Raw genomic sequence first — 16,185 nt, forward strand, 5'->3', positions numbered from 1 at the left:
TTTTGTTGTTTTTGGCCAAAAAAACCCTCGCTCTTTTGCTAATACTGCTGTTTATGTCGTTATCTATTAGATCATTTGATCTTTTATTATTGTTATTAATATATTTAAGATGACTTTGAGCTTCGTCTCAGCTAGCTAAAAGCTGTGCGCTAAAATCCAGCTATTTCCAAATTTCCTGAAATGTAACAGGTTTAAAATAACAATGCCCATATAAGGAATAGATGGCGTGTGTGTGTGTGGAGAGCAAATACTTACAAATACAAATACTTAACTTGAAATTTTCCAAACATGTTCTGAAAAGGGTGAAAAAAACAACATATTTACAGGACTATCAGGAGCGCTAAGCTAAAGCTAATTTCAGACATTTCAGTCAGTGTTATTTTTGTGATGTCATTTATTAGTTCTTTTTTTTTTTCAGAGCTTACAGGAAATATAAGGTTGTTCCCTCAGTTTGCTCCGACATTCTGGTAACGCTGCTGCTGCTGCTGCTGCTGCTGCGTGTGTTTGTTTCTGAAAACCCAGGGTCAGTGTCTGAACATGGGCAGCCGCCTGTTTGGCCGCTGCTGGCACGCGGGAGACGTGGTGGGCTGTATGATCAACATGGAGGACAAGTCCATGATCTTCACCCTGAATGGAGAAATCCTCATCACCAGCACCGGCTCCGAGCTCTGCTTCACCGACTTTGAGACCGAGGATGGTAAAGGAAGTGTGTGTTTGTTTATGTGGATGCTGACAGAGAGGGTGTGTGTGTGTGTGGCGTCACACGTGTGCGGCGCTGTGTGATTTTCACGACGTCAACCTCCTATGAAGCCTTGGTGAAGCCTGTGTGGTTATTAATCTGAAGTGGTGTTCTATTACAAACTTATAAATGTAAATTGCCTCTCTGCAAAAGATGCTTGGATTTATTCCCTCCCCCCTCCTCTCCCCTCCTTTCCCCTCCCCCCTCCTTTCCCCCCCCCTCCCCTCCTCTCCCCTCCTCTCCCCTCCCCTCCTCTCCTCTCCCCTCCTCTCCCCTGCTGTCAATGTTCTCAACTGCTTCTCACTCCCTCCTCCACCTCACCCTCTCTGTCGCTCCCTCCTCCACCTCACCCTCTCCGTCACTCCCTCCTCCACCTCACCCTCTCTGTCACTCCCTCCTCCACCTCACCCTCTCCGTCACTCCCTCCTCCACCTCACCCTCTCTGTCGCTCCCTCCTCCACCTCACCCTCTCCGTCACTCCCTCCTCCACCTCACCCTCTCTGTCACTCCCTCCTCCACCTCACCCTCTCCGTCACTCCCTCCTCCACCTCACCCTCTCTGTCGCTCCCTCCTCCACCTCACCCTCTCTGTCACTCCCTCCTCCACCTCACCCTCTCTGTCGCTCCCTCCTCCACCTCACCCTCTCTGTCGCTCCCTCCTCCACCTCACCCTCTCTGTCGCTCCCTCCTCCACCTCACCCTCTCTGTCGCTCCCTCCTCCACCTCACCCTCTCCGTCACTCCCTCCTCCACCTCACCCTCTCTGTCACTCCCTCCTCCACCTCACCCTCTCTGTCACTCCCTCCTCCACCTCACCCTCTCTGTCGCTCCCTCCTCCACCTCACCCTCTCTGTCGCTCCCTCCTCCACCTCACCCTCTCCGTCACTCCCTCCTCCACCTCACCCTCTCTGTCGCTCCCTGCTGGCTGTTCCTCAGGGTTCATCCCCGTCTGCAGCCTGGGCCTGGCTGAAGTGGGTCGTATGAATCTGGGGAAAGATGCCAGCACTTTCAAGTACTACACCATGTGTGGGCTGCAGGAGGGATTCGAACCCTTCGCCGTCAACATGAACAGAGAGGTGACCATGTGGTTCAGCAAACGTCTGCCCACCTTCATCAACGTGCCCAAGGACCACAACCACATCACAGTGAGGACACCAGCACTTTGAACTGAGATGGAGTTTGTGTTTGGACTCAGGACAGGAGTGAGTTCTGATTGTTCTTCTTGGTTTTTTTTTTTTGTGTTTTTTTTTCAGGTGGTCAGGATTGACGGCACCATCGACAGCCCCCCCTGTCTCAAAGTGACCCACAAGACGTTTGGAACGCAGAACAGCAACGCTGACATGGTGTTCTGTCGTCTCAGCATGCCGGTGGAGTTCCACTCCGTTTTCAAGTCCATCCCGGCCGTGGACATGAACGGAGTCCACGACGAAGACATCCTCAAAGTCAAACACAGGTGATCGGAATGGACAAGTGCTTGGATTCTAGATCGTTTACCATTATTTACCATTGGTGTTAGTGGAAAATAAAACTGGAAAAATGATCATTTTATTATTATTATTATTATTATTATTATTATTATTATTATTATTATTATTATTATTATTATTATTATTATTATTATTATTATTATTATTATTATTATTATTATTATTATTATTATTATTATTGTTAATAATTATAATAATTTATCTTTTATTTTAAATAATAAAAGATAAAGAAAATCTTTATTATTAATAATAATAACAACAACAACAACAATAATAATAATAATTAAAGATAAAGAAAATCTTTATTATTATTATTAATAATAATAATAACAACAACAACAATAATAATAATAATAATAATAATAATAATTAAAGATAAAGAAAATCTTTATTATTATTATTAATAATAATAATACAAAATACCAAAAATATACAGCAGCTTAAAGACTGTTAGAAAGGACATTGAACGACACCAACGAGACAAATAACAACAACAATTCAACTCTTCTGTAACATTTTAAATATTGAATGAAAGACGACGTCCATTCATTAAACAGAGAATGGATTAATTACACTTTCAAAGCAGTGAGAAACTGGGCCACTGGACGGACTTGGCTTCTAGAAACTGATACACAGTCCAGTTGCCAAGTTCTTAACTGCTTTGGATCAAATGACCGTGATGACTGATAGACAGTGGACGGTAGGAGACAAGGAGTACGGACGAGAATGAGCTGGATTATACCGGACATTTGACAAGTGTTGCACAACTGCTAACGAGTTATTACAAAAGAAAATCTTTACGATCATAATTGTAACCAACTGTTGTTGGATTCAAGTTAACAGTCCAGAAAATAAACATTTTCAATAGTTTGTCTTTAAAAGGAGTTTTTAGGAGTTCAATCTTTTAACAAAGTGCTTTTGTGGTGATCATCACCGGGCGGCCTGCGGGCCAAATCCAGCTCGCTGAACCATCCAATCCGGCCCTCGACTGGATTCTAAAATAAACATCAGGTAATGTTAGACAAAAAAATGTGATTTTTGTTGGATTTTATCTGCGTATACTGCCCCCTGGTGTCTGTCCAGAGAAATACTGGCCCTCCAATAAATACAGTCGATGACCCCTGACATAGAGAGGGATAATAATAATAATAATAATAATAATAATTAAAGATAAAGAAAATCTTTATTATTATTATTAATAATAATAATACAAAATACCAAAAATATACAGCAGCTTAAAGACTGTTAGAAAGGACATTGAACGACACCAACGAGACAAATAACAACAACAATTCAACTCTTCTGTAACATTTTAAATATTGAATGAAAGACGACGTCCATTCATTAAACAGAGAATGGATTAATTACACTTTCAAAGCAGTGAGAAACTGGGCCACTGGACGGACTTGGCTTCTAGAAACTGATACACAGTCCAGTTGCCAAGTTCTTAACTGCTTTGGATCAAATGACCGTGATGACTGATAGACAGTGGACGGTAGGAGACAAGGAGTACGGACGAGAATGAGCTGGATTATACTGGACATTTGACAAGTGTTGCACAACTGCTAACGAGTTATTACAAAAGAAAATCTTTACGATCATAATTGTAACCAACTGTTGTTGGATTCAAGTTAACAGTCCAGAAAATAAACATTTTCAATAGTTTGTCTTTAAAAGGAGTTTTTAGGAGTTCAATCTTTTAACAAAGTACTTTTGTGGTGATCATCAACTGGCGGCCTGCGGGCCAAATCCAGCTCGCTGAACCATCCAATCCGGCCCTCGACTGGATTCTAAAATAAACATCAGGTAATGTTAGACAAAAAAATGTGATTTTTGTTGGATTTTATCTGCGTATACTGCCCCCTGGTGTCTGTCCAGAGAAATACTGGCCCTCCAATAAATACAGTCGATGACCCCTGACATAGAGAGGGATGAGATAATAACAAGGGTCACTTAAGTGCAAATATATCGGGCCATATATGCAAATATATATATATATATATATAATAGTGATCTAAAGTATTACTGTATGCAGAATATCTTTTATTTATTCTGTAAAATTAAAAATGATAGCCTCGGTTCAGCGCTCTAAATGTTTCTGTCTCGATCCATTAGAAAAAACGTGCTGTGTATCAATAATTCATGGGTATTTCTGCTAATACTGTCGTAATATTTATGCTCTTTGAAGATACCCTCTGAGATCAGTGCGGCACAGCGACGAGAGCCGAAGAGTCGACTACAGCAGCATCACCGCGGTAACGCCTCCCCCGAGCTCTGTCTTTATGTCATTATTTATTATTTCAGTGAAACATTAACACGATCCTCAGCCACACACTTACTGTGTCTCTGACTCTGACTCGTCCGTTCGCAGTACTACCACTCAGTGAGGATCTTCGCCGGACAGGACCCGGCCGGCGTGTGGGTCGGATGGGTGACGCCCGACTATCACTACTACAGCAACAACTTCAACCTGAGCAAAAACAGAACGGTGACCGTCACCCTGGGCGACGAGAGAGGGCGGGTTCACGAGAGGTGAGGCGCGCTGACCTGCTGTACCGTGTTCTTGACCGTCGTGTACCACCAGAAACAAACACTGTGTGACGTCTGTGCAGCGTAAAGAGGAGTAACTGCTACATGGTGTGGGGTGGTGATGTCACCAATGCTGCTCACGCCGCCAGTCGCAGCAACGTGGACTTGGAAATCGGCTGTCTGATTGACCTGGCCACCGGTCTGGTGACCTTCACTGTAAACGGCAAAGAGATATCCACGTCGTACCAGGTAATACACGTGTCTAGAAAAGTAGGTAAAATATTTGGAGTTATATAAAACCATATGAGCTGCTTTGAGAATTTTCCTATTGGGGAATAGTTAGCCATAGCTAATAATAGTTAGCCATAGCTAATAATAGTTAGCCATACCTAATAATAGTTAGCCATAGCTAATAATAGTTAGCCATGGCTAATAATTTTCTACATATGTCACCCAGCATGTTGAACAGAATGTGAGCAGAGCTTATACTCCAGTAGCTAATTTCAGAACACTCTGTATGTATTTTCCACATATGTTTTAATAATAGAAAAAAAAGAATAATAGTCTGTTGAAAAAAAAAGTTTTTTCTTTATCAATGACTCGACATTTCATGTGACCACATTTGAATTCCAAGCGACCCCAAAGTAGGGTTGCAAACCCATGGTTTAAAAGCATAGCCTTAAACTGTATTCTGTTTTATGAAATATTTTCTAATAAGATTTTGACACTTTATACCCACTGACACTAACATTTCACCTCAACAGTTTCTTCCATGTCCTGTTTTCTAATTAACTCTTCTCATTAGTCTTCACTTTACAATAAAACTAATTTGACTTACTCTATTATATACTATTTTACTATTTTGTCTTGTTGTTCAACCTAGGGAGCTGACTCTCTGAAGATGAGACACTCACACACAGACATGGATATAGCTAATTTTTTTAAAGCAAATGAATGCATTTTTAGTCATTTTTGAGAAACCTTTATTTTTGAAGACTTTTCCAGAAAATTATATATATGGGATTTTACTGTCATCAAGAGATGACAGTGAAATCCAAAATACCAAAAAAGTATATTTTATCTTAATTTTAGCCATAAAAATTGACCTAGTATTTTAAGGCAAATGAGTGTATTTTTAGTCATGATTCACACACACACACACACACAGTCTGAGTCATTAAGCTTCTTTCCACAAAGTCATGCTCTCCCGCTGCTGCTGGAGCTTTTAATGTGTGCTTCCGGTTTGGACGGTTTGGTTCACTCACCGATCTCCGCTGTGCTGCAGGTGGAACCAAATACCAAGCTGTTTCCCGCTGTCTTCGTCAGACCCACCAGCCCAAATCTCTTCCAGTTCGAGCTGGGAAAAGTTAAGGTAGACGCTTGAAACTGTTCATCTTTCCAAAAAGACTTTTTGGCATTCTGACATTTCTGAAATCCACTGCCTTCTCCCGGGTCTGCTCCTGGTCTCCAGAACGCCATGCCTTTGTCGTCGGCCATTTTTAAAAGCGAACATAAGAACCCGGTGCCACAGTGTCCGCCGCGTCTGGACGTCCAAACCATCAACGCGGTGCTGTGGAGCCGAATGCCCAACATCTTCCTGAAGGTGGAAACGGCCCGAGTCAGTGAGAGGCACGGATGGGTGGTGCAGTGTGTGGAGCCGCTGCAGATGTTGGCCGTTCACATCCCGGAGGAGAACAGGTACAAAACAAAAATCTAGTCATTTTGTTGACGGGCTGCAAAGGAAGAGAAAGAACGAACAAACCATTTTACAGTCTCAACCATTTGTTTCACAAATAAAGTAAAATAAAAGTACTTTAGAAACGTTTCAACAAATAACTTCTGTAATGTACTGTCAAATAATAATTTTAATCATCAACGTGAACAGAAGGCTTCAAATTGCGGAGATTAGCACCGCCCACCGTGAACGGGAGAAAATTAAAAATGATTATGAAAAAAATACAAATTACCTGGTCTTGTTGCGGGCAGTTGCAACCCTTTTTGAATCCTTATTAAAACTTATTGCTGCTGTCTTCCTTATGTTTTTTTCTTCCTTCTTTATGGAACGAACGGAAGATTCATTAATTCCATAATGCCGACCTACAGCCGCATAGCTTTTACCTTCATTTAGCATGTCCAATAGTTTTACTTTATCACCGATAGACAGCATCTTCCGCTGCCTTTTGGTCCCTACCGCAGGTACTTTTGCCGGTCCAGAGCGTTTTGTCGACATTATGGGGTTTGATAAACTCGAAATTGCAAGAGAATTTGCACGTACGTAATGTCAATTTGGCAAGCTGTTTTACGTACGTGTACATATTAAACCGCAACGTTATTGGCGCACAGGTAGAGAAGAAGCGGAGTGACTTTTTAGCCAATCAGAATGCAGAACACAATGCACGATGCAAATCCGTGAAGTAGCGAAACCGTGAAAAGTAAACCGCGTTATAGCAAGGGATCACTGTATATAAGAAATGTATTATTATTGAATTTAATTTAATTTTGCAAAAAATATCAACATGAAGTGTTTGTGTCTTTTTTTATTTTCAAAATTCATCAAGCGGACCGGATTGAATACGCTAGTCAAAATTCATCAAGCGGACCAGATTGAATACGCTAGTGGGCCGGTTTTGGCCCGTGGGCCGTATGTTTTATACCAGTAACCAAAATGTTGTCCGAATAAAATGTGCTTTTCCTAAGGTGCGTGGACATCATGGAGCTGTCCGAGCAGGAAGACCTGAGAATGTTCCACTACCACACCCTGAAGCTCTACTGCGCCCTCTGTGCTCTGGGCAACACCCGCGTGGCACATGCCCTGTGCAGCCACCTGGACCAGTCCCAGCTGCTGTACACCATCGACAACCAGTACCTGTCGGGCATGTTACGCGAGGGTTTCTACAACGTCCTGATCAGCATCCACCTGGAGACTGCCAAGGAGGCGCGCCTCATGATGAAGGACGAGTTCATCATCCCCGTGACGGCCGAGACCCGCTCCATCCGCCTGTTCTCCGATGCCTCCAAAAAGCACATCCCACCCGGGGTGGGGCTCAGCACTTCGCTCAAACCACGCCTGAACTTTGCGCCGCCTTGTTTCATCAGCACCAAACGGGAGCAGCATCTGTACAGCCCACAGATTCCGTTGGACGCGTTGAAAGAGAAGGCCATTTCCATGCTGACGGAAGCCGTCCAAGGCGGAGGGCACCACATCCGGGATCCTGTGGGAGGCGGCGTCGAGTACCAGTTCGTGCCCATCCTGAAGCTCATTAGCACCTTGCTGACGATGGGGGTATTAGGCAGCGAGGACGTCCACAAGATCCTGCTGCTCATTGACCCTAATGTCTTCAGAGAGGCACACGACGAGGGGACCGCCGGGGCCACGGACAAGGAAGGGTTAACGGGGGCGGAGGAGAAGGCGGTGGAGGCTGGGGAAGAGGAAGCAGCCAAAGAGAATAAACAGCCAATCAAAGGGCTGCTGGAGAAGAGGCTGCCGGAGCCTGTCAAACGACAGGTAATAACCGAACAGACACTCGGAAGACGTTTGTCTCGTGTCACGTGTCAAACCTGAGTCACACACCCTACAGTCCATGTAAAATAAAAACACTTTTGCACAGGTGTGTGTCGAAATATATCAGAATTAGTATTGATTGGATGGTTGGCCGCCATCTAGTGGCATCAACTGCAATTACAGTCGATTTGTCATTATCTAGTGGCATCAACTGCAATTACAGTGGATTTGTCATTATGCAAGAAACGGAAAGTCCTTACCACACCGGTGCACCAGTGTTTGGCGGGCCGGATTAGAAAGCCCAGCGGGCCGTATCTGGCCCACGGGCCTGTTATTTGACCACGCCTGGTCTTCATACTCAATTGTCTTAGTATAGTAGTTTATTGGCAGCTGTTCTTGGCCTGAATCTCTGACACAAAACGTTCTTGCCGCCTGTCTCCTTCCTGTCCAGATGTGCGAGCTGCTTCATTATTTCTGCGACTGCGAGCTGAAGCACCGCATCGAGGCCATCGTGTCGTTCTCCGACAGCTTCGTCTCCAAGCTGCAGTACAACCAGAAGTTCAGGTACAACGAACTGATGTTGGCGCTTAACATGTCGGCGGCTGTGACGGCGAAGAAGACCAAAGAGTTCCGATCGCCGCCTCAAGAGCAGGTGAGACAGAGTCAGGTCACTAATTTAATACGATGTAAACTGGCTGTAGTTCAGAGGCTGCAAATCAATAGTTTCTCCAGCGCGGAATCCATAAAGTTCATCGTTAAACCTTTAACCTCAACCCTCATGTACTTCCAAGTACATCTCACATAATATCTTTCTTTAAATATATACGATAACAAAGTCATACCGATCAATGTATCTACATCAGTGATGACCAAGTGGCAGCCCGCGGGCCAAATCCAGCCCACCAAACCGTCCAATCCGGCCCGCGATTGAATTCCAAAACGAACATTGTCTGCCCATAACATTCTGGCCCTCCGACAAATATAGTTGATGACCCCTGACCATTAACATCATTACAGGCCCATAACATTCTGGCCCTCCGACAAACATAGTTGATGACCCCTGACCAATAACATCATTACAATTAAGCAAAGTGATCCTGTTGTTTTCACGCAAATCAGTACAAATACATATATTAGTACATATGTATAAATTAGACAAAATGTATATTTAATGAAATATTTGACAACACATCACTAGCATGCTGCAGTGTTTATGCAATTTTTCACTTTCAACATTCATCAAGTTGGCCGTATTGAACCACAAAGTGAGCCGGTTTGGGCCCACGGGCCGTATGTTTGACACCCCTGAATGATATAAAGAAGCTAAAACATTTCTGTTTTTCTCAATAAAAACAGACTCCAGGGATTTTGGTCCATATTATTTGCCCACGAGACATACTAGACCAGGGGTGTCAAACTCATTTTCACCGGGGGCCACACAGCAACACAGTTCCTGTTGAAGGGCCGGTTTTAAATGGAACACTGTATAGATCAGAAGTCCCCAACCCCCGGTTCGCGGACCAGTACCAGTCCATAGGTCCTTTGGTACCAGCCCGCAGTGGGACACAGTGAAAAAAATGAGAAAAATTCTAATTTGCTTCATTCAAAAAAATGATTTATTTGACGATAATCTGGCAATATTTTAAAATAAAAGTCATTCAGACTTTGATACAAACAGAATAGAGTCTGGTATAGATGTAGCTCCTCCATAACAGACTAAAACTATTTATTCAAGCTACAAATATTGTTCATTGCTGTGTAATAATAAAAAAAACCTAATTTCATAGGTTGATAAACTCTGCTGCATGGACTTCATTAAATGCTTTTTAAGCTCCCGCAGGCCATACAAAATGGCTTTGCGGGCCGCATTTGGCCCCCGGGCCTTGAGTTTGACACCTATGTACTAGACATTTGACATTAAAAGTCCATCTTTTTATTTATTTATTTATTTTTTTCAGTTTGAACCTACAAACTAGCCTTAACCTTTCCATAACACTCGATCAACGATCATGTGATTCTGAAATCCCGATCTTCGCACTTCTGTGACATTTGCCACCGAAGCTAAATTCCAAAAGTCCTGTCTCCCCTCGGAGCAAATCCTACACATTAATCCGACGTGACTGACCGTAACAAAAACCCTGCAGGCCGACTGTTTCAATTGGTGCGTGTAATCAAACGATTTATTACATCATTTCTTCAATTTTCCACCTACATGATCGTGTACTGTCCATCGTTTAATGTACGTTCTAAAATTTCTAAGATCAATTTCATTGCGTTAGCCGTTTGATTGGATTCCAGCTAAAAAATGAGGCTACGACGTTACAAATGTGACCAAACGTTTCTGCCTGGGGTCAGTGTGGGTGTGTGTGTGTGTGTTCAAGTGTGTGTTTCTTGAGCAAAGCTTCGAGGCAAATTCATCATTTTAGTCTGTGGTGCCATTTTTGCATCGACTGACCGCACACACACACACACACATATATATATATATATATATAACCGTATCCCTGTAGGGTCACACCTGGGTATAAGACTCCGGGCTTCACTGCCAACGTAATGACTCGTGATGTCCTTCCCTCCACGAGAGCAAAGGGAGAAAAAAAAAACGAAATAGTTTTTCCTTTAAATCCAATCCATTTCTGGGTTAAAACTAAAAAGTCACGATCGTACTGATATTCTACTGTTCAAATTATCTTCTGTGAGTTTCTGTGAGTTTTCCTATGATTTATGATGACTCTGATTTATGCGTCCCACCTCCAGATTAACATGCTCCTGACCTTCAGTACGGGTGAGGACTGTCCGTGTCCGTCCAAAATCCAGGAGGAACTTTACGATTTTCACAACCAGCTCCAGCTTCACTGTGGTGAGACGCCTGTCCTCAAAACCTCCTGGAGTCGCGCCGTTAAATCTGTGATATATATATCATGAATTCTACTTCAACACATTCATTCTGAAAAATATATCATTTTTACTTCTGTTGCAGTAGCAGCAGATGCTAGCATACGCTAAGCTAGAACCAGTACTGGTCTGGCTTTGTTTTAGCGATTAGCGGTGTGTATTGGCGAGAATCTGCCAATACGATACATATCACGATACGGGGGCAAAAATACAATTTATTACAATGTACTGCGATACTACAGGCACGGCGACATATTGACTTTTTTAAACCGTTTAATTGTCTTAACATCAGGTTACTACAACTGGGACAGAGGAATATACATTTGTACTCGATAAATATATTGCAGGATTTTTGCATAAACAAATGAAAAAAATAAGATTGTTTGATGCAAAGTCTCAAGTGCTTGCAAATATATGCAGTCCCTGTACAATCAACTAGTGGTCAGTGGCCCACTGCGGCCCGTTACCAGATGACCTATGGACCAGCATCGGTCCCCGAACCGGGAGTTGGGGAGCCCTGTTGTAGAATATTGATACGGTATCTACGATATAATAATTTAGTGTAACTAAACTTGAGGCATGAACTCAACTTTTTACCTCGTTTTGCTGCCTGTACATGTACGTGTCTCTTGCGCGACCTAGGAATCCCAATGGAGGAAGACGAAGATGAGCAAGATACATCCATCAGAGGGCGCCTCCTTATGCTGGTTAACAGGATCAAGTGTCAGTCTCACAAGGCGAAGGAGCCCATGGAGCAGGAGCAGGCTGCACCCTGTAAGAAACTCGTCCATTTTGGTCCAACACATTGGGTTACAATGGTTTAATTTTCCCATTAATCAAACCAAGGTATAAACAATCCCGGGACCAACATGGCAGACGCGAGGGCGTGATGTAATGCATCATTTCTGTCGGCAGAAAGAAAATTATTTACTGGAGATTTTCCCGAGCGTCCAGCGGCCTGAGTCTGAATTGTTGTTTTCATTATCAGAGAGTGAGACCTGATTTACAGTGGGATCAGGTCTTCTTTATGGAAACTGCCTTGTTGGAACACGGCCTCTTTACAGCAGCCCGTGTTATATGATTCATTATGTCTTTCTGGATAACAGAAGGTACCTATATATCTCCCTGTGAGCCAGAGAGACTCCAGCATACAGAGTCCAGACGCAACATTATAAAAAAAAAGGCTAAGAGTTGGCCAGTGTCGCCCTTAAAGTTGGCAAGAGAATGTTTTTAAATATTTCAAACACAAATTACTCATTTAAAAATGGTTGAATTATTAATGAACTCTGTAGTCAATTAAAACTAAAGAATATATCACTGGGAAGGTCATGGGTCGAACTTGGACCTGAAACAAATAATAATAATTATTTGAACCATATTTGGGAAATTCTTGCGTTAGCAGCAGATATGCTGTTATCAGACTGCCCTCTGTTCCTCTGGGAATCAAACCCAGGACTTTCTGCTCTTTGCTTCTGAGACAGGTGTGCTAGAGGTTAGAGGTCAAGGTTCACCCTCATTAAACTCCAGTGTTTTTTGGAATGCGTTATGGCAGGTGTTAAACCTACAGCAAAATATCAATAACTGTTACGTATTTTAATATAAAATGACAAAATCAGAAAAGGTTTCAGTTAAATAAAAAGGTAAAAATCATTTAAAAAGAATCTAAATGACACAAAAAGGTCACAAATCAGACTAAAAAAAAAGTGATCTGGACTAAAGGCCAGTTGAAACTGTAGCTAAAAAACAATCAATAAAAACTGCGTCATGGAGTCTGTCCCAGGAGTTTACGAAAAATGTCCATCGATTTGGGTCGCGAAGGTTTGTGACTTTTAAAATATGGGAAACACTGGCTTAAAGTAATGAGGTTCTAGCTGTAAATTTGTCAAAATAAGCGAAACATTTCTTAGTTTATTTCTATTTTTATTGCCAAACAAATAAAATATATCAATTTTCTTAAAGGCACAGTGGAATAATGACAAAATCAGAAAAGGTTTCAAATAAATGAAAAGATAAAAATCTATTAAAAAGAATCTAAATGACACAAAAAGGTCACAAATCAGACTAAAAAAAAAAGTGATCTGGACTAAAGGCCAGTTGAAAGTGTAGCTAAAAAACAATCAATAAAAACTGCGAAGAAATAGAAATTGGCCAAATTTCAACTAATTATTTTTCCTACTTCGTCATGGAGTCTGTTTTCCTACAGAATTCTGAGTGTAACTAGTCACCATAACAACAAAACAAAACAAAACTCTGTGATGCATCATCTAGTGTGTTGTTAATCTTCTTCACTGAACAACATTTATTAAACCTTTTCACTACATTTATTTCTGTGGAGTTAAACACACTGCAGTAGATTCTTCACTTGTTTTCTCCGTATGAACTCTCTGCCTCATTTTCTCCCGGAAAGTGCGCAGTAAGATTAAAGGCAGCCCCCCCCCCCCCCCCCCGCCTCAATTATGTCCCAATCTGTGTGCCGACTTCAGATGGACTGACTCACAGGGTGGCAGTCATTTTCATTTCCACTTTTTTTTTTTCAATTTCATTATGGTAATAGGGACGGGGATAAATAAATAATAATAAAAAAAAAAGGCTCTGGAGAATTGACGGCCAGACTGGGAGATTATAGAGAAGAAAATAAGGTTTGGTGCTGATCCAAAGGCACAAATGGACAGAGGAGAGGGAAGACAAACAAACAGATCTATCTATATCCATCCATCCATCTCTCCATCCACCCATCTATCCATCAAACAATCAATCCACCCATCTATCCATCCATCCACCCCCCAGCCATCCATCCATCCACCCATCCATCCACCCATCCATCCACCCATCCATCCACCCATCCATCCACCCATCCATCCATCCACCTATCCATCCATCCACCCATCCATCCACCCATCCATCCACCCATCCATCCACCCATCCACCTATCCATCCATCCACCTATCTATCTATCCATCTATCTATCCATCTCTCCATCCACCCATCTATCCATCAAACAATCAATCCACCCATCTATCCATCAATCAATCCATCCATCAAACAATTAATCCCTCCATCTATCCATCCATTCATCCATCAATCCATCCATCTATCCATCAAACAATCAATCCATCCATCTATCCATCAAACAATCAATCCACCCATCTATCCATCAAACAACCAATCCACCCATCAATCCATCCATCCCTCTATCTATCCATCCATCCATTCATCCATCAATCCATTAATCTATCTATCCATCTATCCATCAAACAATCAATCCACCCATCTACCCATCCATCATCCATCCATCAATCCATTAATCTATCTATCCATCTATCCATCTCTCCATCCATCCATCTATCCATCCATCCATCAAACAGTCAATCCATCCATCCATCTATCCATCCATCCATTCATCCATCCATCCATCCATCAAACAATTAATCCATCCATCTATCCATCCATCCATTCATCCATCCATCTATCCATCAAACAATCAATCCATCCATCCATCTATCCATCCATCCATCCATCCATCCATCCATCCATCCATCCATCTATCTATCTAACACATGTAGCTTTCTTCCATTTACTGCTTCCATTTGAGACCCAGTTAACAGGTCCAGATATTAACCACACAGTGTGTACCATAAGGACCAGTTGTTCAGTTCTATCCCATGGCCACGTTGTACCTACGTATCCTCAGGGAGTGTTTCTCAACTTTTTTTCCCCGCAATCCTGCAGTGGACCACCTAAAAAAAAAGAGACACAAACAAATACTGATTCATTGTGAACCCGGGCCTGTTTAGTTGAACACTACGCTGATATGTTCAAGTGTATTGAATAAAGTGATGATTGATTTGATCACTGCTGTATCTACGTCTTAGTCCAAGTTTGATCCTGGATATGATTTTTAAATAGTACCACTGTCATGAATGTATCTGTGCCTCCAGCCAATCTGAAGGAACTGATCTCCCAGACCATGGTCAGCTGGGCCCAGGAGTGCCACGTCCAGGACTCGGAGCTCGTCCGTAAGATGTTCAGCCTGCTGAGAAGACAGTACGACAGCATCGGGGAACTGCTTCGTGCCATGAGGAAGGCCTACACCATCAGTGCTGCTTCAGTGCAGGACACCATCAACCTCCTGGCCTCCCTGGGTCAGATCCGATCACTGTTGTCCGTCCGCATGGGAAAAGAAGAGGAGAAGCTAATGATCGACGGACTCGGGTGGGTTCCTGAGCTGGACTTCGTTTCTAGACGTTTAATTTTGCCCCGTTTGCTCATTTAGCATTCATGTCTCTTTCTTTATCTCGGCAGTGACATCATGAACAACAAGGTCTTCTACCAACACCCCAATCTAATGAGAATACTGGGCATGCACGAGACTGTCATGGAGGTCATGGTCAATGTCCTCGGAGGAGACAAATCCCAGGTTTCAACATCTTTCTCTATATTTATTTCTGTTTTCACTGGATGCTGCAGCGCTCACAGCAACACCTTTGTCAAAAATGACATTTCCTCGTTCCTGTGATGTCTAGCTATGTGGTGAAGGTGCATTAATGAAGACGTATGTCTCACTTCTCAGGGTGAGTCTGAGGCTGAGGTCGTAAAAAGGTGGCGTTGTGGGTGGGCAGACGGTGTGTGACGGTGTCAGACTTGCTAGAGTTTAATTAGGAACAAAGATATGTATAGACATTGTTAGTATCAAAGGCCTGAGGATGTTGTAGAGGCAGGCGGAGCAGCCAACTCTTGGCAATGCACCATCTGCTGGAGTGGGAGGGGTAGAGCGGGGAGCGGTGCTGGTTGTCCTTTAGAAAAACAAAAAATGAAAAGGAATAATAATCCGCAGCACCGGTTGGGGCTCTTTCCTTATAAGAACTTTTACAAATACAAAAAAATGTTGCTTTTCCTAGAGGCAGGGGGCGCCAAACAACAATATTTGCTTAGGGCGTCGTAATTGCTGGAATTAATTCTGACAGTAAGCCCAAACTCTTTTCTACGGACCAGATGTATAATTGTTTTTATTGTGGTTTTTTTTTTTTTTTTTTTT

At 42.7% G+C, this 16,185-nt stretch overlaps 1 protein-coding gene across 1 annotated transcript in view; it reads left to right on the forward strand.

Moving 5' to 3' along the window:
• Positions 1–16,185, forward strand: part of LOC103389101 (ryanodine receptor 3-like) — a 78,035-nt gene that overhangs the window by 55,579 nt on the left and 6,271 nt on the right. The window contains 14 exon segments of the mRNA XM_025059321.1: positions 523–697; positions 1,674–1,882; positions 1,991–2,190; positions 4,413–4,479; positions 4,596–4,756; positions 4,837–5,002; positions 6,039–6,125; positions 6,225–6,451; positions 7,451–8,258; positions 8,707–8,907; positions 11,013–11,115; positions 11,793–11,924; positions 15,089–15,362; positions 15,453–15,567. Of these exon segments, the coding sequence (XP_024915089.1) occupies positions 523–697; positions 1,674–1,882; positions 1,991–2,190; positions 4,413–4,479; positions 4,596–4,756; positions 4,837–5,002; positions 6,039–6,125; positions 6,225–6,451; positions 7,451–8,258; positions 8,707–8,907; positions 11,013–11,115; positions 11,793–11,924; positions 15,089–15,362; positions 15,453–15,567 (2,925 nt within the window).

Source organism: Cynoglossus semilaevis, chromosome 1, assembly GCF_000523025.1.
Source record: "Cynoglossus semilaevis isolate Cse_v1.0 chromosome 1, Cse_v1.0, whole genome shotgun sequence".
Lineage (NCBI taxonomy): Eukaryota > Metazoa > Chordata > Actinopteri > Pleuronectiformes > Cynoglossidae > Cynoglossus > Cynoglossus semilaevis.